At 67.4% G+C, this 22,336-nt stretch overlaps 4 protein-coding genes across 4 annotated transcripts; 2 read left to right on the forward strand and 2 right to left on the reverse strand.

The window, feature by feature from the left end:
• Positions 1 to 370: 370 nt before the first annotated feature.
• CHLRE_09g394150v5 (uncharacterized protein) lies at positions 371 to 11,705 on the reverse strand. The gene is made up of 18 exons (XM_043065709.1): positions 11,471 to 11,705; positions 8,656 to 11,128; positions 8,098 to 8,325; positions 7,557 to 7,946; positions 7,237 to 7,348; positions 6,747 to 7,054; positions 6,144 to 6,393; positions 5,471 to 6,018; positions 5,203 to 5,262; positions 4,866 to 4,946; positions 4,552 to 4,622; positions 4,191 to 4,307; positions 3,647 to 3,920; positions 2,865 to 3,436; positions 2,526 to 2,709; positions 2,051 to 2,178; positions 1,674 to 1,761; positions 371 to 1,494 (listed from the first exon to the last, which is right to left on the reverse strand). The coding sequence occupies exons 2-18, from the start codon at positions 10,465 to 10,467 to the stop codon at positions 937 to 939; spliced, it is 5,781 nt and encodes a 1,926-aa protein (XP_042920931.1). The 5' UTR covers positions 10,468 to 11,128; positions 11,471 to 11,705; the 3' UTR covers positions 371 to 936.
• A 334-nt stretch (positions 11,706 to 12,039) lies between these two features.
• Positions 12,040 to 15,445, reverse strand: CHLRE_09g394100v5 (uncharacterized protein). The gene is made up of 5 exons (XM_001694424.2): positions 15,288 to 15,445; positions 14,969 to 15,222; positions 14,212 to 14,315; positions 13,866 to 13,918; positions 12,040 to 13,339 (listed from the first exon to the last, which is right to left on the reverse strand). Exons 1-5 carry the CDS (start codon positions 15,288 to 15,290, stop codon positions 13,277 to 13,279), a joined length of 477 nt encoding a protein of 158 aa, XP_001694476.1. The 5' UTR covers positions 15,291 to 15,445; the 3' UTR covers positions 12,040 to 13,276.
• A 140-nt stretch (positions 15,446 to 15,585) lies between these two features.
• CHLRE_09g394050v5 (uncharacterized protein) lies at positions 15,586 to 20,227 on the forward strand. The gene is made up of 8 exons (XM_043065705.1): positions 15,586 to 15,927; positions 16,324 to 16,459; positions 16,864 to 16,953; positions 17,357 to 17,509; positions 17,820 to 17,870; positions 18,031 to 18,137; positions 18,544 to 18,735; positions 19,241 to 20,227. Exons 1-8 carry the CDS (start codon positions 15,848 to 15,850, stop codon positions 19,584 to 19,586), a joined length of 1,155 nt encoding a protein of 384 aa, XP_042920932.1. The 5' UTR covers positions 15,586 to 15,847; the 3' UTR covers positions 19,587 to 20,227.
• Positions 20,228 to 20,545: 318 nt separating this feature from the next.
• On the forward strand, positions 20,546 to 22,317 carry CHLRE_09g394000v5 (uncharacterized protein). Its single transcript, XM_043065703.1, has one exon. The coding sequence runs from the start codon at positions 20,748 to 20,750 to the stop codon at positions 21,771 to 21,773; it is 1,026 nt and encodes a 341-aa protein (XP_042920933.1). The 5' UTR covers positions 20,546 to 20,747; the 3' UTR covers positions 21,774 to 22,317.
• Positions 22,318 to 22,336: the final 19 nt, after the last annotated feature.

Raw genomic sequence — 22,336 nt, forward strand, 5'->3', positions numbered from 1 at the left:
GGGGCGCTACGTGTGAAGTGAGCACTGCGTTGCGCGGCGATGCTAGGTGCTGATCTTTGCGCAACTCATATGCCATGTATCGCCGTGTGTACACGGCAATAGATGCCTGTGCACCTGGCATCCTTGGCGCCACACACTGGTAGCTGAGACGCAGCCGCACCTCACGGCGGCCTGGAGGGTTGCAATGCTGCCATGCTGACAGCGGTAGAGCGGTGGTAGGCCCAGGTCACCACGCCGGCTAGGCCAATGCACCGGGCTGGTGGTGGCGTGCGGAAGCAGGGGCATGGCAATCGCTGCTGTCCGCGGGTCAGGTGGAAGCCCCCGCTCTCCACGCCTCCGCGTTTGCCGACCCCCGGCGAACGCGCCTGGAGCAAGTGAAGTCTTACACCGTTCCTGTTGTCGCCTGTCCCTGTGATAGGCGCACAAACGAAGCACCATGTTGCTTCGCGTGCTGGCGCGGATTACGGCGCCCTTATGTGCAGTGCCCCACCGCCCCAGAGCTATGTGCAAACGCGGAACTAGTCGGTCTGTCAAGGGTTGTCCGCTGGCGGCAACGCTGGCGAGGGCGCTGGACAAGCAGTGCATCAACACCACGCGCCACCCGGCTAGACCCGCGCTGAACCAAAGCGGCTAGGAGCATCCATTGCCCGCGAGCCCAGACAACAACAACGCCAAGATTGCATTGGTTACAACGTGGACCCTGCTGACGCAGCTCACGAGCGAAATCTGCTTTAGACCTGAGGGGCACGCCACTTCTGGCCTCGGGTTAGCAGGACTTGCTTCCGTAGAAAGCCCTGTCGCTGCACTCAGTGTCTGCATCCGCACCCTTCGGCACTTCCAACAAGACGCAGCTCACGGCAAATGGGAAGGTCCACAACAGCGTCCAACACATCACATACTCGCATCCCCAAAACTGGCATGGCCGTCCCCTTGTTCTCAGCTCCAGCGCACCAGGCCCCACCGCCTCGCCAGCTCTGCCGCCACGTCGTGTGCCCACCAGCTGCGCCCCTCCGCCACCGCCGCCGCCAGAGCCGGGTGCTCCTCCGGCTCACACAGCTCACACGGCAGCAGCACCCGGCTCGCCAGTACCCCCACCTCCTCAGGGTCCTGCACCTCGTCCGCACCCGAGCCCTGAGGACCGCCCTGCGGCCATGCCCATCCCTTCACACCAGGAAGCGATGGCGGCCGCGGGTGCGGCTGCGGCAGTGCACTCCACCACACCGCACCTGCCAGCCCGCTGCCAGGCACAGCTGTGTAGGCCTCAGCGCCCAGCACCAGGCCAATGCCCCCGGCCCCGCCACCCGCTGCCCGCGCCGCCGCCGCCGCAGCACCTGCCTGCCACAGCTGCTGCCGCTCCGCGCGTGTGAGGGGCCCAAGGCAGCCGCCGGCAGCGGTCCGCAGGGCTGCGGGCAGCAACAGGGCGGTCCGCGGCCGCGGCCGCACCCGCAGCCGCAGCGCCTTGACCAGTTGGCGCTGCCAGGGAATGGGCGGCTCCTGCAATCGCGCCGTCCAGGTGCAGGGACCGCAAGTGTTGGGTTGTGGTTGTTGCTTGCCGTGCCCGACCAACACACGCACGCACGCACGCACGCACGCACGCACGCACGCATGCACGCACGCACGCATGCAAGCACGCAACGCGAGCGGGCAAGCGCGCAAGCACCACGTCCGCTCACCTGCCCCGGCGGCATCATGTCCGCTACTGCGCAATACAGCAGCACGGCGCCGCGCGGCCCGCAGCTGTCCCACTTGGAGCCGCTCTCCCTGATGTGCACACACGGGCGTGTGGAGGACACAGAAACATTCAGGGGCGTAACGGCGTAGGTGATCAGCTGGGGCACGAAGTGGGGCAGCGGACTGGGCCAGTCTGTAACCCCCGGAATCCATGGAAGCGCTAGTGACTCTCGCACCCTCCCAGACCAGTGCCTGCCCAGGCCAACCACCTGTTCACACACGCGTGACATATCACGATGAGTTGATGCACTTGCAAACTGGGTTTCCGCCTCACCACGTCAATGCGGTACGCACACACGCGTATGCATGTGATTCGCACCTGAACACGGTGTCCCAGAACCGACCACTGGCGGTGCTCCAGCCGCGGGCACTGAGGCCCCACAGCAGCAGCGCCAGACCCTCGCCGCTGGCACCAGCCATGGCTCGGTACCCGCCCGCCGCCAGCTCCTGTGCGTGTGCGCGTGGTCATGAGCACAAGGGAAGGAAACACGCAGGACTTCATGTGTGACGCGGTGCAACGTCCTAGTGCCTGTGTGTGTACATGTGAATGTGTACATGCGTTCAAGGGGGGAGAGGGCGCCAAGGTGCAGCGCGGCCGACCCAGGCGCGGCGCGCATGGAGGAACCGGTCAGTCCGCTCCAGGCGGCCGCCGCACGGGCCACTCCGCAAGCCCACATGGGCGGAGGCGGGGATGCAGCAGGGGCCGCGAGCGCAGTCAACATGGGTGTCGATGGGATCGGGGGTTTGTCAAATAGCCGACACACCAAAACACGCACACGCACACGCACACGCACCTGCACCCACGCCTCGCTCAGCGGCCAGCCCAGCACCGCCAGACCGTAGGCGATCAGGCCGTGGTCCTCATTAGTGGCTGTGGCTGCAGTTGTAGCAGTGCCAGTAGCAGTGGCAGTGGCAGTAGCAGTGCCCAGGCGCCGCCTGGCCTCCGCCGTGAACAAGGCCATCCACTGGTCCGACGGCCTGCGGGAGTTGATGGGGAGGCGGCGACGTGTGGGAGGGTGCAGCACGCAAGCTTTCGCTCAGGTGTCGAGTCGCCACACAAGACGTGACAAGTTGGATTCCTTACACGCCCAAAGCCAGTTCACACAGTGCCGCTCGGCCCTGTGGCGCCTCACCTGTACTGCAGGTCTGCCAGGGCTGCGATGGTCGTGGACAGGTCGGCCGTCGCCGCCTGCCCCAGCTGAGGCACCAGCGCCGCCAGCAATGCCGCCACTGCGCCCGCCGCCGCCTGCGCCGCCGCCTGCTGCCCCGCATCCCGTGCCGCGTCCGCGTATGTGCTGCTCGCAGCACCCCCACTCGCAGCCGCAGCCGCAGCCGCAGCCGCGCCGCTGTGCGGCAGGCCAGGCGTCTCCCTCAGCTCCGCCAGCGCCCACAGCGACTGCGACACGCAGGTGGCGTCGAACGTGGCGGCTACTGCCGGCTCCGCCGCCGCCGCCCACCACGCCGCCAGCCACTCCGGCATGAGCTGTAGCACGTCGGCCGCCGGCTGCTGCTGCTGCTGCTGTTGTTGGCGCCGCAGCAGCGCCAGGGCCCACAGCGCCATACTGAGGTCCGAGCCATCCACGGCTGCAGCTGCCAGTGCCGTGGGCTGCGGCTGCGGCTGTGCCCACGCGCCGGCCTCGCCTCCTGCTGGCGATGAGGCGACAGCCGCCGCCTCCGTCGTTGCCTGCCGCATGCCGACCAGCACCTGCGGGCGGGACAGCGGCCGCGCACCTCGTCGTGTTGACGTGTGGGTGAACACGAGAGGCAGTGGCAGAAGAGAGCGCGGCATGCGCGTCCCGCCTCGCGCCCGGCAGACGCCGGTGTTGTGGTGGACCACAGGTGTCCTGCAGCCGCGGCAACACCCACACCCATACCCCACCAGCCCCTACTCACCCTCGTTGCGACCCCTACTCACCCTCGTTGCGAGCGCCATGAGCAGGCCCGCCGGCATCTGCACGGCCGCGGCCGGTGAGGAAGCAGACGGCACGGGCGCAGCGGCGCCGCCGGTTGCGGAAGCGGCGGCGACGGTGGTGGCAGCCGCAAAGGGTGCGGGTGCCCAGCGGCCGCCTGCGCCCGCCGACCTGGCCCAAGCCCACAGCAGTCGCGCCGCGTCCCGCGCCGCCAGCCTGTGGGCGTGCGGGCTCACCGCCGCCGCCAGCGCGACCAGGAAGCCGGGCCCCGGCCGCCACCTGCGGCGGCAAGTCGGTGGGGCGGCACTATTGCACTAAGGAGGCTACATGGTTTGGGTCCATACCATTGGGGTCAATGGCCATTGCGTTGGCACTGACACATCTATGGGCTCAACTCGGCGTGAGAGAGCACAAGGGAAGTACTGCATACACGCGGCGGACGTGTGTGTCGGGTGTCAGGTGTCGGGGGCGGTAGCAAAGATGGGCTCTACCGGCGCCAGGGCATAGGCCGGCGGGGCCTGCGCCCCTGCACCCCTGCATCCGCCTCACCGTGCGAAGGATGCTGCCGCGTGTGCCAGCGCTGCCAGCTGTGGGCCCGTCATCAGCGGCATGAGGCGCGCCGCGGCGGCGTGTAGGGCCACACACACCTCCGGCCGCGGGGCATACCTGGGGCAGGAGCGGGCGGGGCGGGGCGGGGGGCTTGCGAGGTCAGGACGTCCGGTGGTGGTGGTGGTGGGGTTTGGCTGGCCTCATGTGGCGTGAGTGCTTCAGGCGCGGCGCCCTTGCACACCGTCTGTGTCAATGTCTCCGTCCTCACAGTCCTGGTCCTCGTCCTGGTCTTTTAGACCTCACCCCCCGCCCCCCGTGCCGCTCCGCTCCGCCCCAGCCCCGGCCCCTCCCTCGGCCGCACCCGAGCCGTGCCAGGGCGCAGTGCAGTGTGACGACCTGGTCGGGTGTGAAGTCGCGCGCGCGCGCCTGGAGCTGCGGGTGGGCGCAGCGGGCATGGCGCAAACGTGCGGGCGTGTGTGTTAGGTCAGCACAACGTAAAGGGGTTACCATGGCCATGTGTGCGTGCGTGGGCGGAAAGAGGGAAAGCCACAAGGGCAGCAAGCGGTGAACAGTACGGAGCAAGCAGCGTCGACAAAGCGGCAAGTGCCTGCGGCGCCTCCCTCTCGCACGCGCATGCAACCCACATACACGCACACCGCCCCCGCGAGCACGCACCTGCCCCGCCACCGCCCTAAGCCACAGGCGCTCGGGCACATAGTCCATCGCGGCCAGGGCCCACAGCAGCCGGCACAGGCCCTGAGGGGGCGACACGGACCACAGGAGGCACGTGCGGGTCATGCGGGCCGCGTCAGCGGTTTGTGAGGAAGACATTGGCACGCTGTGTAGCGACAGTGTGTGGGTCATGCAGCGATTCACACATTGCACGGAAGCGGGCAGGGATGAACTGCGGGGGCTGGACAGGGGTCAGAGAGCGCGGGGAGAGAGGGACCACATGCGGAGGCAGGCCCCCAGGGACCCCACCCTCCCAACCGGCGGCGCCCACCCAACCCACCTCTGTGTCAAACTGGGACAGGCACGCCTCCGCCCTGGACAGCAACGCAAGCATCCACTCCTGTGTCACAGAGCGCGAGAATGCAAAGACCAGGCTTGCGATGCAGCGTGTTCCTGTGTTGTGTTTATTACCGTCGCGGGTGCCTCACACGTGTTGGGACGGCGTGGTGATCAGCAGCCCTGTTTCCAGGCTGAGGAGGTTGGAACGAACAAGGCACAACGCCAGTGTTCGGGCACTGATGATTATACGCGCGCTCTTCTTGCCACACCTGTGATGGGGCGTACCCGAGCCGGGCAAAGGACCAAGCCAGCCCCCACAGCTGCCGTGGGCCCACACCTCCGCCTCCTCCGCCGCCGCCGCCCTCCGTCGCCATCAGCTCATAGCTGGCGCCCACGAGCGAGCGCAGCCAGTCGCCACCTGGCACCGGCAGAGGCAGCGGCGGTTGCGGCTGTGGCTGCTGGGTCCCTTGCAGCTGCCTGTGCTTCGGTGGCCGCGGTGGCTGCTGTGGCTGCCGCTGCTGCCGCTGCTGCCTCTGAGCCTTGGATGCCGTTGCGCAGGAGTCGGCGGTTGCTGCGGCTGAGGCTGCAACAGCGGCGGCGCTTCCTGCATAAGCATTGGCGACGCCCCATGCGAGGGCGGCGAGGTCTGCCGCAGTCCACACCCCGCCTGCCGCTGCCGTCAATGCCGACTTGGCAGTCGCTGCGGAGCCGCTGAGGGGCCCCCTGCCTGACGTCGCCTGCTGCTGCTGCTGCTGCTGCAGCTGTTGCGGCGGCAGCTCGGAGGCGTGGTTCGGCTGCACCGCAGAGCTGGCGGCAGCTGCGAGGTGGGCAGCAGGGGCCACGTGAGCAACATCAGCCACATGCAGGAAGTAAGGATGTTTCAGGGCTTTAACGGAAGGCTGGCCCAGCCATTCTTGTCTACTCAAATCCTGGAACACGCACCTGCCGCCATCATGATTTCGCGGTCCGACACGCGCCGCACACCATCACCGCCGCCGCCGCCACCTCTGCCAGCGCTGTCCGTCGGCACCGCGGCCGCTGAGCGGCGCAGTGCGGCTGCGGCCGCCGCCGTCAAGCTGGCGGCAGCGCGGCGGCGCGCCGTCAGCGCCGCCAGCTGGCTGGCCGACACATGCAGTACGGCGCCGTACAGTTGCGGACACGTGATCTGCAGGGCACCCATGCCGTACGAGATCTGCGATGGGAAGGTCAGGAGTTGAAGACTTCAGAGTTGCGGAGATCACCAGTTACTTAAGTGGGGGCGGATACACGGGCCAAGCAGTCGCTGACTGCTGAGGGATGCGCCCTGCGATGTGGGCCGGGCGCACAGTCGGGATGGAGGGCGCACGGCATACACACATACACATATATACACACACACACACACACACACACACACACACACACACACACACACACACACACACACACACACACACACACACACACACACACACACGAGAATACTGAAAGGCAGAATGCGACGTTGGCGTTGTCCCCGTAATGCAACAAGCTAGACATGCCCGGTGCGCCCAACCTGCGCCCCACCTGAGCCACATCCGAGCCGCTGGCTGCCGACACGTGTGAACCAGCACCGCCGCCGCCGCCGCCACGTCCTCCCGCGGTGATCCCGGGCGGCACGCCTCGACGCGACGTCGACGCGCGCCCACCCGCTGCCCTTGCAGCTGTGTGTGTGGAGGCGGCGGCGGAGACTGACGTGCCCAGTGCAGCCACACCCGCCGCCGCCAGCCGGTCACACAGCTGCCGGTACGCCGCCGCCTCCAGCCCACTTGTGGTGGCGGTGGTGGTGGCGGCCGCTAGGCTGCGGGGGAGGGCTCCTTGCGGCGCGACCAAACCTGTGACCACACACGGGAGTTTGGCGGGAGGGATGCGTTCGTGACTGAGTGGCCGCGAGGGCGCCTCCTGGCCGCCACATGGCCTCCCAGCGACTTGCAAAGTGCTAGCGCACTTGCACAGCACACCCTCCTCCTACGCTGCCGCCGCCTACGCCGCCCCCGCATCGGCCGCTGCCACCCACCCGCCGCCTGCTTGAACGCCGCCGCCGCCGCCCGCGGCCCCAGCGCCACGCCCTGCGCCGCCGCCGCCTCCAGCAGCCAGCACAGCTGCAGCCAGTCGCCCGCCGCCTCCACCTGCAGCCGCGCAGTCATCAAGGCACCGCAGCCAGCAGTCAGGGGGAGGGGGGCGCCGCGACCTGCCTGCCGTACACACACGCCGTGCCGCGCCGGGGCGAGGCAGCCGCCCAAGCTCTCCCCAGCTCTCCCCAACTGCCCAAGCGACCCAGCGACAACGCAGTCCTCGGCCTCCTCCGCCACTGCCACTACAGCCCACCACGCGCACCTGCTCCAGCAGTGCCGCCTGCACCGCCCCCGCCTGCACAGGCCCTCCGCCTCCGCGCCCGCCTCCGCCACCACCCCCGCTGCCCCCTCCGCTGTCGCCACCCAGTCCTCCAAGCACCACTGCTCGCAGGTAGGCGACGTAGGCGGGCCCAGCCTCCAGACGCCGCTCAAAATCCGCCTCGCCGTCGCCCTCCCTCTCCCTCTCCCTCTCCCAGCTGCTTCCACCGTCTGTGTCGTCTTCGTACCCGGCTCCGCCCCCGTAACGCCCGGGGCCGGCCCTGCTGGTGCCGGCGGCTGAGGCAGCCGAGGCGGCTGAGGCGGCTGAGGCGGCTGAGGCGGGCGCGGCGCCGCCCAGCAGCGCCCACTCGTCTGCGGACGGCGGCGCCTCAACCTGGGGTGTGTCAGGGCGTGTGTCAGGGCGTGGGTCGTGACGCACGGGCCTCCGTCAGGGGTCCACACACATTGGACACACACATATCGCCATGCAGCACAGCAGCACACCATGCTGCCAGCCCCACCTCAGCAGCCCTTCCCGCACCCACCTGGCGTGGCGGCGCCGCCAGCCCGCCCGCCTCCGCCGCCTCCGCCGCCGCCAGAAGCCGGGCCGTCGCCGGCGGCTCCGCAAACAGCTCCAGGGGCTGCGCCGCCGCGGGCACCAGAGGCCGAGGCAGCGGCGGCAGGGACACGCCGGGGAGCTCCGCCGCCGCGTCCGCCGCCGCCGCCGCGGCCTCCTCGGGAGCGCCCAGCAGCTCCGACTCCACGTAGCTCAGCTGCAGGCGTGCATGTGTGTGCGCGTGCGTTGGAGAGCACAGGGGAACGAAGCATGCAGGGCCATGTCTTTGTCAAGGGGATACAAGTTGACACCGTGCGTGCAAGCGTGCGTATGGGAGCAGAAGGCAAGGCGTGTTTGTGTATAGGCAGCAGGCCGGGAGTCGGGGTGGGGTGCTAGGTTTCATTATGCGACAGCCCAAACACCGTGGCCCAGCGGCCGGCGCCGGCCGCCCGCTGCCCCTCAGTGCTGCAGCCCCTCCAACGCCCAACCCCCTCAACTGCCTGCCCCCGTGCCGTGCCGTGCCGTGCTGTGACGCGATGTGACTCACCACTCGGGCCAGCCTCTGCACGAGGGGGTCTGCCCGACCAGCTCCATGTGCGCTACTGCCGCCTGCAAGCAGCTCCGCAAAGGCGGCCGCGGTTCTGCTACTGCCGTCTATGCTACTGCCGCTGCTGCTACCGCTGCTACCACTCGCTGCTTGCGCGCCACCCTTGGCAGCCCCAGTGGCCGCCTTGGCAGCCCCAGCGGCGGCCTTGGCGGCAGCAGGTGCAGGGACAGCGGCGGCTGGGGCCGTGGCAGGGACAGCGGGTGCGGCGGCAATGGGCGTTGAGGAGCTGGCCACTGGAGCACGCCCGGCCCCAGCCACGGCCACAGGCAGCCGCGCTTCATGGGCGCTATCCTTGCCACCTTCACTGCTGCCACCACCACCGCCACTGCCGCTGCCGCCACCGCTGCCGCTGTACGACAGGTCTGGCAGGCCCGCATCCGCCATGGAGTCGAGCACGCCCTCGCTCCAGCCGCCGCCGCCAGGGGCGCCAGCGCCCGCCGCCGCCGCCGCCGCCGCCACGCCCTCAGGCAACAGGCAGTCCACCGCATCCGGGTACGACATCTCCGCATCGTAGCTGGACACCAAATCAAAATCCGAGTCCAGACCCGGATGCGGATGTGAGTCCATTCGTGATCCAGACTGGGTGGCCTCCGCGCCACCACCATCACCCGCAGGAACAGGGCGCGACGGCCCGGACTCCGCCGCCGGCCCTTTCAAGAGCACCGGCGGCCGTCCCTGTGGTGCCTGTAGTGCCTGTGGTGTTTGTAGTGCCTGTGGTGCCTGTGGTGCCTGCGGTGCCTGCTGCGGCTGCTGCGGCTGCGGCTGCTGCGGCTGCTGCGGCTGCGGCGCTTCATCGTCCTGGAGCACACCCGGCCAGCTGTCCAGAGCAGCGGCAGCAGACCCCGGGGTCTGTCCCAAGGCAGAAGCATCCCCAGCCACAGCTGCAGACGCAGAAGCATCGCCGCCCCAAATGCCGATGATGCCGCTGGTCGCCGCTCCCAGTCCTACCCCCACGCCGTCCAGAGCGCCCATTGCGCTGCCAGCACTGCCGCCGGTACTTGCATCGCCCCAGCCCCAACCGCCGCCCGCGCCGGTGTCATCGCCCCAATCAAGATCCGACAGGTCCAGATTCAGTGGCGGCGCGGTGGATCCAACGACGTCCAGATCGGCTGTGATGATGAAATCCTGATCGGATCCAGAACTGGCGCCGCCAGGCGATCCAAAGGCCAGCCCGGACCCCGCTTCGCCGTCCTCCAACATGGATCCAAGCATCCAGTCCGTCGAGGCCATGGATCCCGCACTCGCGGCCCCGGCGGCGTCCGGCGGTTGTTGCTGCTGCTGCGGTGGTGCCTGCTGATGTGGCGGCTGTGGGTCGGGTGGCGGCGGTGTTTGCCGCCTGCTTGTGGCCCCGCCGCTTCTGCCCACGGCCCCGCCCTCCGTGTCACTCTCGCTGCTCCGCTCAGGTGCCGGCTCAAAGGAGGACATGGGCGAGGCAAACTGGAGCGAATCATCGCCTGGCGGCGCCGCTCCTCCGGGCATTGTAGCGTTCGGCGCCGCGCCGCCGACGCCGCCCATGGCTCGCGACCGCTGACTGCGCAGCAGCCGCGACAGCGGGCCCCCGGCCCCGCCGCCAGCACCTGACCTGCCATCGCGTTGCGTGCTACCACTGCCGCTGCTGCCGGCCCCGGCCCCGCCTGGAGCAGTGGCTGTGCTGCCCCCCGCCTCCGTTTGCTGCTGGAGCTGTGGCTGTGACTGTGGCTGGGGCTGGGGCTGGGGCTCTGCCCGCCCGGACGCTAGTGGCATACCTGGCATGGGGGCCGCAGCTGCTGAAGCCGCTTCATAGTCGGCCGCTGAGGTGACTGCGCGCGTGCTGCCGCCAATGCTGCATCCGCCGCCGCTGGCATCAGCGGTGCTCCGTCGCGGCCGGCCCCTCCGCCTGGTGGCGAGCCCGGAGCCCTCCCCGTCGCTTCCACTACCTGGGCTGTTAGCGGCTTGACCAACAGTTTGCTGCACTGCCGATGATGCCGCTAATGCGGTCGCCGGCGCTGAGCCCGCGTTGGGCGTTGGCGGCGCGACAGCCATCGTCTGTCTCATGCCCGGCGGTCTGCCGCGCCGCCGCGGCCCTGAGCGCTGTGCACTCTCCGCATCACCATCGCTATCGCTGCCAGCGCCGCCCCCAATCCCTGCAGGCACCGCTGACCCTGAAGCACTGCGTCCCTCCAAACCGGTCGGCCGGCTCCGGGTCCCGTGAGAGTCGGCGGCGGCCGTCGCGCCCTCTCCCTCGCCAGCGCTGCCGCCTGCATCGGCACCGCTGGCGGCGCGAGTGCCGCCCGCGGGCCGGCGCGCCGCGCAGAGCACTGCACGGCGGCAGCGCGGCGGCAGCTGTCCCGAGGCAGGGCGCGGGGCGACGGGCGGCAGCCGGGGCCACGCCACCCCGTATGCCTGGGGCGTGGCTATACCGCATGTCGGGTGCCTGAAGAGTGGAGCGCGTGCGCAATGATTACAGCCCAATGGGTGCCATGGGGTGTGTTGGGGTGAGTGGGGGCCACCGCCAAACCAGATGCATTCATCCGCGGCCGTTGAAGCAGGGGCCCAAAAACAACGGGGGGCGGCTCAGAGGGCCGGGGAGCGGCCCCAACCAGCCCGACCGTCCCTCCTGGGCCATGGCGGCATGCGCACGAAGGGCCGAAGACGACGAGGTGGCGTGTTGGCGCCAGGGCAGCACCCGCCCCCGCACTTGCACCCGCCTGCCCTGCCCCGGCCTAGCTGTCCATCTGTGCTGCCACTACGCGCCTCAGTCCGAATCACAACTCACCGCCTCATCTGAGCCCCGAATCGATAATACAAGGCTCCTTTGCACTCAACCTATGCCTCAGAAGCGGGCCGCAGCCATGTCCATGCCCGCTGCAGGACATGCCTTTAATCCAAGCTACCAAGCTATTATTATACCATTCGAAGGTTATTTGCCTTTCGATCTCGTGCTACTGGCCCACATTCAAGTAGAACTTTCCATGCTAGGGCACCGAAGAGACGGCACTTAGCGAGTGCACACAGGTAGCATAAGCATGCAGAAGCAAATGGAATCATACTGTGTCACTAGTGTGGGAAATGGCGTCGGGTTCATCCCACGCACCGCAGCTTTCCCCGCGAATCCCACACTCCCCTCCCAGGCCGTGCGCCACGCCCGTGCGGGCTCCCCAGGATCGCAAGTTGCTGGCAGTATCTGGTCAGTTTGAGACCACACGCACTTGATGGCGGCGGCCGGCCAGACCGAGACAAGCCAGCCCTGGCGCTCGAGCCTGCTGTAGCCCTCTCAAGCGAAGGCTACTTGAGTTGCTGGTGCTCTGGACCTGGCAGGGAGCTGGTGGGCTGAAGTTGGGCTCAGGGGTCGGGCTTCTATACGCACCCCCCCTAACCATGCATTTGGGCGTACAAAGGCCCTTGCATTGTCTCCCTTTGGCTGCACTTCCAAAACGCTATGCTGGCGTGTCAGCGCAATCAACCACGCTCAAGACAACAGAATACGGGGCCCCGCCGTCTGGAACACCTGTTTGAGCCACACTGTTACAGCTTGACTAATGGAGCCGAGGGGGCCCCACACCACGCCGGGGTGCATTCTGCCGTTAGCACCTCAACTAACGTACAAGCGAACGCATTCAGGATGTCCAAGACTCACGACTTCGCATTGAGAGGGCTGTAAAATTGATTGTCAGCGCCCCCGACTGAAGCCCGCTCGAGGAGACAACCACAGCTGTCCAGTCAGCAACCGGCGGGACGCGGAGCCAGAGTTGTGTGACGGCTGCGTCGCTCCCCACCGCTCCACGCTCGCTCACTCCCGCCTCGGTCCCGTGCTCTCCTGCCAGGCAACGGCGACCGCGTTCGCACGGTGCTGGTGTATAACCTGGTCAGCGGCGATGACAGCGACGACCTCGTCATCCCGGCCAGGCCGGTAGCGCAGCTGGGGCAGCTGCTGGCACCTGTCCTGGAGTCCGTTGTAGTCTGGTTGCTGTACTGGCTCCACCGCCTCCGTTCCGCCGGTATTCTAGTGTTTGCCTCCTAGCTGTGGGAGCTGGCAGGCTGGCTGGCTTGTGGTGGTGACGCACTGGCGGCCGCCGGGCAGGTAGGTGGACCTGCACAGCCCCGACAGCTTGCCACCCTCTGCCGCACGCGCGCCGTGCCAGGTCACTGTCTGTGACACTACCACAGCCGCGACCTGGCCCTGCAGCGCGCACAGGTGCGACTGCCCCCGCCCCAGCAGCGCCCTGGGGGCCGGCGTAAGCTGTCCAATCCTCCACTGACGTAGCCTCGCGGCCAGCGCCAAGCCCCGCTTCCGCCGCCGCAGGCCCATCAACCATCGAATGCCCTGCCGCCGATAACCGCGGCGGCGCCACGTGTCCAGCTGCTCTGCTGCGCCGTGTCGCGCTGGCGGCAGCGCAGGGCGCCAGGCCCGGCACCAGCCGCCCACCGCCCCGTGCGCCCCGGTGCTCACCGCCCCTGGCCCCCCCCCCAGGCCGCGCCGCACCCTGCCCACCCTGCTCTTCCCCGCCCGGTGCCGCCCACGTGCATGCGCTGCGCCTGCACCCGCGCGCTCCCTCCTCCCTCCTGCTCAGGCAGGGCGGCGCTATGCCCTCTGCGGGGCTCCATCCTGCGGCGTGCCGTTCTTGGCGTCCTCCACCATCTGGTCCTGTGTGTGTAGAGGAGAGAGGGGTTCGTGGAACGACTGGTTTGGACAAGGCGATATTTAAATCAAGTAGGGAGGGGCCGGATAAGTGAGGTGGGCCAGGCCCACGACGCCAATGGCCGAGTGGCCTCTCAACAATTCGCCCCGCATCACCGCCTTGACCGCCCGCCCAGTGCCTGGCTTGCCCGACTGTGGCTCGGCAGCGAGAGCGTCACACGCGCACTATGCCCCAGCAGCTGCCACCGTCGCCCAACCCCCCGCCTCAGCATGCATTGCCCGCACATCAACATAGCGTGGGACGCTTGTGCTCCCGGCACCGGCACCCGACCGCGTGCGCCTGCTGCCGCCACCCCCCCTCAGCAACTGCCTTGCATTCGTCCCCTCAGTGCATGAGACCACGGGGCCACCGCCCTGGACTGGCCTGGTGTCCCACCCGCCCCGCCCCGCCCAGTGCATCCTGTACCGCTTTTCCAACACATCCTTGCACCCCCCCCCCGCCCCTCCCCCCCCCCAGCGCGTGGCCCCTCACCTGGTCGGCAATGTGTTTGTGGATGGCCTTCTTGCTGGGCTCCTGCAGCTCGCCTGGGGAAGTGTGCGCGGGGGCAAGGAGGGGCGGCAGGCAACGAAGACAGCATGGGCCACACCGCACCAACGGCTTGCTGTGCTGCGTGTGCGATAGCAGCCCAGCACCAGCATCGGAACCATGTCTATGTCCGCGCCAACCGCGCCACGTCGCCATTGCATCGTATCCATTCGCTCCTGCCTGCTTACAGCCCCAGACTCCCAGCCTCCTTGCTGCCCCTCCCCAACCCCCATCGCCCGTCCCCAGCCCCAGCGCCTGCCCATGCCCCGCCCCGCCCATGTCGCTCTCTCACCCGCCACCAGCAGCTCGTCCAGTATGTAGTAGGCTTTGTGGAAGTTGAAGATGAGGTCCAGCTCGCACACGTTCTGGAAGTAGCGGTCCAGAACCTCCACGAACCTGCGCGCGGATTGGGGTGGCAGGCAGAGGCGTGGATGGGACAGGGGGGTGGGCGGGCTGGTGGCGGGCCGGCCGGCGCGTGTGTGTGGTGTGTGGCTGGGGGGGGGGATGGCTTGCCGCAGTGCGTGGCCGCACAGCCCCGCGCAGGCCCTTTCCCCTGCCGGCGCCACCTTGAGTTCCAAGTCGATGTCCGTGTTGGCCCGGCGCCCAGTGACTGCACGTCGCACGGCCCTGCCTCGCCCCATCCTTGCGCCCTTGCCTTCCGGAGCCCCGGACACACCGCACAGGTCTGGCTGCACAACTGGCAGCGGCGCGAGCGCTGAGAATGTGACACGGCCGCACGGGCGCTGCCCACCGCCCTCCACCCTCCTCGCTCAACAGACAGTAGCTCGTCACATGACCGAGCAGACTTCGTCGTGACCGCTCTCCCGACTGCTTGCATGGCCTGACCCAGAGTGCAGCACGACGCGTGCACGAGGTACTTGCTCATGCTTTTGTGCGCCCTGGGAGCCCGTGCCCGTGCCTTCGCCTGTGCCAGCACCCAGAGCAGCCTCGGGAATTCCACTGCAGCTCTGTGCCGCCCTCCCCCCCCCAACCCACACCGTCACGTTGCATGCAACCCTGCCATACCCCGCGAAGCCGGGTCGACTCACTCGTGGATAATCTCCAGGGTTATGAGCTCGTTGTCTGCCACGTCCACGCCGCACACGAAGTAGAGGCTCGCGTACCGCTTGTAAATAAGCTTAATGTTCTTCCAGTCAAGGAAGTTGCACAGCTTAAGCGGCCGCGCGAGAATCATTGGGGTGATCTCCTTGACCACGCGAGCACGCTCCTTCATGTTGTATGTGGAGTACCATTTAGCTAACCGCACCTTGCCCTGGCGGCTCATAAGGATGAAGAAGTGAATCTGCGCAAGAAGGGTCCAGTCAAGGTCTTCGCGAGCAGCTGCGTGCGCTGGAAGTGCTCGCTCACCATTTCAGCAGCCTTTGATGGGGGCTTAGCCCCCGTAGACTATGTTCGCTTAACGAAACAAGGACTCGCACAGTTGGAACAGGCAGGGCTTTTCTCGTCTCCTAAGCTCGGCGATGTTGTTGAAGCTTTGGAAGAGCACTTTAGCAAATGCCATTAGTTGGCAAATTGGCAACGGATACAGGCTCGAGCGAGGGACGAATGGTGCGCGCGGATTTCCTTCACCCTGCCTGTCTGCATCCCGTGTTATTACAGACACTGCACAAAGCATACAATACATTATAGGAGACACTGTTACGGTGATCCTGGCGTACCTTACGCTGGTTTGCTATAATTTCCGCGACGCTTCGCTTTCCGAAGCTCCCGTGTTCCAAAAGAGACACAATATAGCAACATAATTGACAAAGTGCGCAAGAAGGCCGGGAAGGCGTGAGGGATTAACCAACCCAGGGTTCGACACTTGTCCACGCTGCCTCAACAACCCGGTATTCCCCGCTGCGGGTGCGAGTTGAAGCTTAGGACTTGGCCAGGACAGAGCCATGTCCCCGCCAAGTTGGGGGCAGATGCCCCCTCTTCAGAGCACGAGTAAATTCTTAAACATCTTTCAGTACTGTCGCTTCCTCCGCATCCTCGGCCATGTCATGTAAGTTTGCGTGAGGAACGGGCCGGCGCGTACATCCGGAGGGTCCTGCGCGCGGGTCACCCACGCGGCGGGGTTTGCTGTTGCCCGGACCCGTGTAGGGTTAAGGAAGAGCAGGGAAGGGGTGATCCGCGCACGTGCCCGTGCGTGTGTTTGTAGCCGTGACTGCCGGCGAGTAGGCAAGAGGCGGGCGAGTGCGCGTTCCGGGAGCCCTGCACTGTGTGTAGACTACGAACAAACAGCATGGGGGCCCGTGTGCACTCCCTCAGACCCCAGCCAGGTCCCGGGAACCCCGCCTCCCCCCTTCCGCTGCTCCCCGTTACCCGTCAAGCCCGGGCACACGAACCCCTCCTTTCCCCCGTTCCCCCCGTGTCCCCTGTCCGCCGCCGCTCCCCTCAGGGTGCTGCTGGTGCTGGCCCTGGTGGGCCTGACCTACACGGCGGTGGTGCCCTTCACCTACGGCCCCAAGCTGCTGTCCGGCAACGCGCTGGTGGTGCTGGGCAGCGCGGCCGTCATACTGCTGTTCAGCGCGGTGGTGAGCTGGGGGCAGGTGGGGGGGAAGGAGGGTGGTGAGCTGACGAGACACAGCGCAGGAGGGCGCCGCAGCCAGCCCACGGGGATGGGGAGGGTGGGAGGAGAGGAGGGGGAAGAAGGGACGAGGGGGAGGCCGAAGGGCGGAGGCAGAAGGGCGACTGGAGAGGCGGGCAGTGCCGGATACGCGGGGCAGAGGGGCCTGGGAACGCGGGGCGCCAGGGGAACGGGGCGGGGGCTTGGGATCTGTCGGCAGGAACAGGCTGTGTGGACTTGCCGGGGGTGGAGGAGGGCGGGTGGGGATCATCGCGGCCGCTGGGCTACTCGCAGACGCCCAGCCTGACCCGGGCTTGCTGCTCCCGTCCTCTCTCGTCCCCTCACCCCCCTCCATCCCCCCCACCCCCGCAGTGCGTCATGTGTGTGTGGTCGTATCTGGCGGCGGTCACCGCGGACCCGGGCCGCGTGCCGCAGGGCTGGCACCCCTTTGCGGACGAGCAGGTGCGGGGAGGTGCGGGGAGGTGCGGGGAGGGGCGGGGAGGGGCGGGGGCGGGGGCGGGGGCGGGGGCGGGGGCGGGGGCGGGGGCGCAGAGCCGGGGGGGAGGGGGAGGCTATGTGCCCGAGCCCAGTGATATTGGTCCCAATAGTCAAAGAATCGTTGGAGGGGGGCAGCAGGAGCGGGCTGGCTGGGTCAAGGCGGAGGCGGAGGCATGTCGAGTGATGGCTGGGGCGAGCGGGATGCGGCTGCGACCACGCGTCCACGCGTGCGTACACGTGTGTCATGTAAGGCTGGGGTGGATGGGCGTGCGACAGCGGTGTCATATGCGTGTGCTTCCTCGTGTGTCGCACACACCATCTGACTCCCTCTTAACTCCCCCTGACCCACGCCCATGCTCCCCCACAGCAAGCCCGCGCCGAGCTGGAGCGCATGTCCTACTCCAACTACTACTTTGACCGGCGGGACCCGCGCCGGCCGCGCTTCTGCAAGCGCTGCCAGGCCTGGAAGCCGGAGCGCGCACACCACTGCTCCGTCACGGGGCGCTGCGTGCTCAAGATGGTGCGTGCGCCGGATGCTGCGGGTGGTGGTGGTGGGTGGTCGTGGTGGTGGTGGGTGGATGGGTGGGGGTGGGTGGGTGGGTGGCTGCAGGGAAGAGAGGAGGGTGGAGGTGCGGGTGAAACGGGCACGGGTTGAAGCCGGCGGGTATGAAGCGGTATCACCATGCTTGGAGCTACGGGCTACGGGCCGTGACGGGGCGGAGGGGTGGGGTGCGTGCATTGCCAACCCGTGTCGTCATCGTTAGTACAGTATGGCCCATCCCCGATGTGCTTCGTCCTGACAAGTTCCATGCTCCTGCCCGCCTGCCCAGGACCACTGGTGTATCTGGGTGGTCAACTGCGTGGGGCTCATGAACTACAAGGTGGGGGGCGGAGGGAGGGGAAGGGAGGAGGGAGGAGGAGGTAGTGGAGGAGGACGAGGAGGTAGTGGAGGAAGACGCGGGAACGCCGGTGTACACCACCCGCTGCCTCACGGTGGCCAAACCGTGTGTGTGTGTGTGTCTGTGTCTCCAACGCTCGCAGTTCTTCTTGCTCTTCATCTTCTACGCGGCCCTGGGCTGCGCGCTGGCTGTGCTGCTGCTGCTGGGCTCCGTCATCGCCTTCTTCAACAACAAACTCAAGGGGCCCACGTGAGTGGTGCGCGGGGCAATGAGCTGCGCGGGGGGGGGGGGCTAGCGTTTATGAAAAGCGGAGTGGTTTGATGACAAGCATAACGACGACGGCGCGGCTGTGGCGGTGATGAGCTTGCATTGCGGACTCCTGGTTCTGGGAGGCGCTGGAGGTGGCGGCGGGCAGGCGGGCGCGGCACCACTGCATGCAGCTGTCAGGGTCACAATTCCACCTGCCACCTCCTCCCCCACGTCCCTCCCCTCCCCGCTTCCCCATTCTGGCCCCTCCCTCTCCCTTGCCTGGCCCCTCCCTCTCCCTCCCCCCGCCCCTCCCTGCTCCCTCCCCCCGCCCCTCCCTCCTTACCATGAATGTAACCCTTCCGTCCCCATCCTCCCTCTGCCCCCCCCTCCAAAACAAAACGCACAGCGCCCCGCTGGTGTTTGTGGTGTCTCTGACCTCGTTCGCCTTCAGCCTCAGCCTGGCGGGGTTCCTGGCCATGCACGGGCAGCTGCTGGGCGCCAACTGCACCACCATCGAGATGTACGAGAAGGACCGCCTGCACCCCTGGCCCTACAACAAGGGCTTCAGGCGCAACTTCGAGGAGATATTCGGGCGCAAGTGCGTAGGGGGGCGGGCGGGCGGGCGTGGGGGTCGGGGGGGGGGGGTAGATACCAGCCCAAATTTAACCGAACCCACGGCAAAAGAGCGAGGAGGAGAACGTGGGGGGCGGGGTTGTAAGCACCAGCCCAAACTAAACCAAAACCAACGAAAACGGGCCGGGCGAGTGGGGAAAAGGGGTAGCTTTCTCCAATCCTGAGCAAACCAAGACAGGAGTGGCTTGGTGGGTGATGGTGGGTTGTGGTGGTTGTTGAGCAGTGCGTGAGTGATGGTGGTCTGTATGGGCTGAGGCGGGATGGCAGCGCGGCGGCGGCTAAGTAGCACAGGGTGTATGTGGTTTGGGTGTGTGGGTGAGGGCGCAGGCTCGGGGGTTCCGACAGCCCCTCATCAGCCAGTGGCCACCCGCACCAAACACCAGCACGCGACCCCGCCCGCCCCTCCCCCCATGCGCCCTGTTCCCCTTCCTTCCTTCCTTCCTTCCCTCCTCCTCCCTTCCGCCCCGCAGCAAGTGGCGCTGGCTGCTGCCGTACCACACCAAGGAGGAGAAGCGCCTGCTGCTGGACTCCTGCCTGGGCAAGGCGCTGGGCGGGCCCTCCATAGGCATAGGCATGGGCATGGGCATGCCGCCGGGCTCGGGCGGCAGCTCCATGCACGTCGTGACCCACGTGTCTTCGCACGGGGGCGCCGGGTTAGGCGGCGGCGCCGGGAGCCGCAGCGGCGGCGGGCTGGGCGGTCTAGGGGGCCTGGGCGGGCTGGGGAGCGGCAGTGGTGGCAGCAGCACTGCGCTACTGCCGCTCATGTCGCACCAGGCGTCCGGGGGGCCGTACCTGTCGTCCTCGTCACAGGTGTAGATGCAGGTGCAGGTGCAGGTAGGAGTGCAGGCAGGGAGGTTTGGGAGGACGTATGGTGCACGGCTGGAGGCATACGTGGTGCATGTGCTGCTCAGCGTGAGGCACTTGAACTGCACAGATTTTGTAGAGCACAGAGGCTGACGGGGCATTGTTGTGCGTGCGTGCACGTGTGTGAATGCAAACATGTCTAATGTCGTGGGATGTGCTGCAGCACTGCAAGAGGCAGCTTCCCGAGCGTGATTAGCGCGGGGCAGCGACGGGCAGGGTGGCGGGGTGAATGTGGGATCAGCGCATTGCTTGAGACTAGGACTTGGTTAGGCTGCTGTACAAGTGTACATAGAGGTGGTGGCGCGCAGTGGTCGGAGCAAGGGCCCGAGGAGGAGCGCAGTCGCAGGTAGGCTGGATGTGGTGTTGTTTCTGCTGCGTTGCTTTCCGAGGCTAACTTAATGCCGAGTGTGTCGGGGCTGTCGGAGCAAGTCGGGGGATGACATCCAAAATGTGGGGTGTGTCTCGCTTCTGACCTGTACCGTCAACACCTGTCTTGCGCGCTACACACCGACACAATGTGGTGTTTGCCAATACAGCCACACGCGTACTTGAGGTGCTGGTCTGGAGCATTTGACCCTCAAGAATCATCGAGTTCCGCACCATCACTATCCCAGCCACCGTCCCAGCCACTATCCCAGCCACCGTCGTGTCAGCGCGCTTCACTTCCCAAGTTCCCGTGGAAGGCCATGTCCCTCCATCAGCATCCAGCCACTATCAGTGTGCGGCCTCGGACCCCAGTTGTCCACCGGTCTGCGGGTGGGGACGGGGTGATCGTGTCGGTGTGGGTGGTGGTGGTGTGTGTGTGTCGGGGGGCGCGGGAGGGGGGGGGGATGGCGCGGAGGCGCGGACATCTCGGAGCTGTAGTGGAACTTCCGGAGCCCATAATCGTAATTACATTGATACTTCTACAAATAACTGGCACAAATGGGACGGAAGCAAGGGGTCGTAATTGCACGAAAAGTGGCGCGGCTTCTGCGTTCACTCAAACTTCCAAATGCATCAGACGTACCATCTGAGCTTATAGATATGGTCGCTGGACTAAATCGGCCGGTGGAGAAACTGGCAAGGATTCTGCGACTTTCGCCATTCTCGGTTTGGCTTGCGCTGTCAGCAATGATGGTCAGCGCGATAGTGGCGGTCAGCTGGGTCGTGACGGCGCTGGTGCTGGTGCTGCTACGACGCCCGGCGGAGGTAGCAAGCGACCGCGCGAAGGCCTCCGCCACTGCTACCGATGGCCAGGGCGACGACGAAACCGAGGACGCAACCGGCTCTGACGTGGATGCCGACGCCAACGCGCCCGATGCAGTGATCTCAGCCCCAGCTCCCGTACTGCCAGGGCTTCGCCGCGTCGGCGGCCCAGCCGCCTCCACCGCCACCACCACAGCGGCCGCGCCTGCCGCCAAGCCGCGCCCGCTGCTGGCGCCGCTGTGCAGCGGCCCGCAGGCGGCGGAGGTGGGGCGGCTGGTGGGCTACTACGCCACAGCCATACCCGCCACACCCGCAGAGGCGGCGCGCAACACGGCGGCGGCGTTCGGGCTGGCGGGCCTGGACGCGGAGGCGCTGGGGCGGATGGTGGAGGGCGCGGTGGCGGCGGTGGCGGCGGCCGGAGCCAACAGCGGCAGCGGCGGAGGCAGCACCACTGGTGGGGAGGCGGGGGCTGCTGCGGGCGGCGACGCGGACGGCGTGGAGGCTCTGGGGCGCATGGTGCTTGAGTCGCACGCGGCGCGCTACGCCCACGCCGAGCTGCAGGCACGCCGAGCAGAGGAGCAGCAGCAGCAGCAGCAGCAGCCGCGGGGGCCAGCGGCAACGGCAACGGCCGCAGCGGCCACGCCGGCGGAGGTGATGGCTCGCGCCGGGGCCTACACGCGGCCGCAGGTGTTGCAGGCGGTGGCTCGCCGCATGCGCCTGGAGCTGCTCATACCGCCGCAGCCGCTGGCGCCGGCGCCCGCCAGCAGCCCCGAGGGCGCGCGGCAGGCGCGGGAGGCGGCGGCGGCGGCCGAGGCGGCGGCGCGGCGGGCGGCGGGCGGCGGCGCGCTGCTGCGGCTGCTGTGGGCTGCCAACCTGACCGACCCGGGCATGAGCTGGGGCGGCTTCTGTGTGTATGCGGGCCTGGCGCAGCGCATGGGGCTGGTGGATTGAGGCGGTGGGGCGGTGGGGCGGCGTTGCGCTGGGGAGCCTGTGTGTGTGATAGTCAATGAAAGCAGTGGAGGAGTAATGCAGTGCCATGATTGGATGCCTACGTGGCGGCGTTTGGTGTAGGAAAAAAGCGGAAGTGCGCCTGACTACCTGGATGGTGCAGCGCTGCAGCGGTGACCGAAACTCGGGGGCATTGCGTTTCCGGGCCCCTCCCGGCTGCCGGTGGTTGATGAGCCCGCCCACCTACAGTGCCAGCTGGTGCACGCCATGCGGCAAGGGAAAGAGAATGCCAGAGCAATAGGAAAGGACGCGCGGGATGAAGCACCTCACCCGCCCTGGGCGCGTGGCGCAATAAAGCGGGGCGTTCGCTGGGGCCGTGCTGACGTATGGACCGACGTGGTGCTGTGACTGTGGGCTTGGAGGGGGGTTGCGGGACAGCGTGTGGGGCCGCATGCAGGATGCCCAGACGTGCCGTACTGACATGGACTGGTGGTGCGTGGATGTCACATGTGGACAGCGTAACAGCCGCATACGTGCAACATTCTGTCAACAGCCCCCTCTCGCCA

Source organism: Chlamydomonas reinhardtii, chromosome 9 (genome assembly GCF_000002595.2).
Source record: "Chlamydomonas reinhardtii strain CC-503 cw92 mt+ chromosome 9, whole genome shotgun sequence".
Lineage (NCBI taxonomy): Eukaryota > Viridiplantae > Chlorophyta > Chlorophyceae > Chlamydomonadales > Chlamydomonadaceae > Chlamydomonas > Chlamydomonas reinhardtii.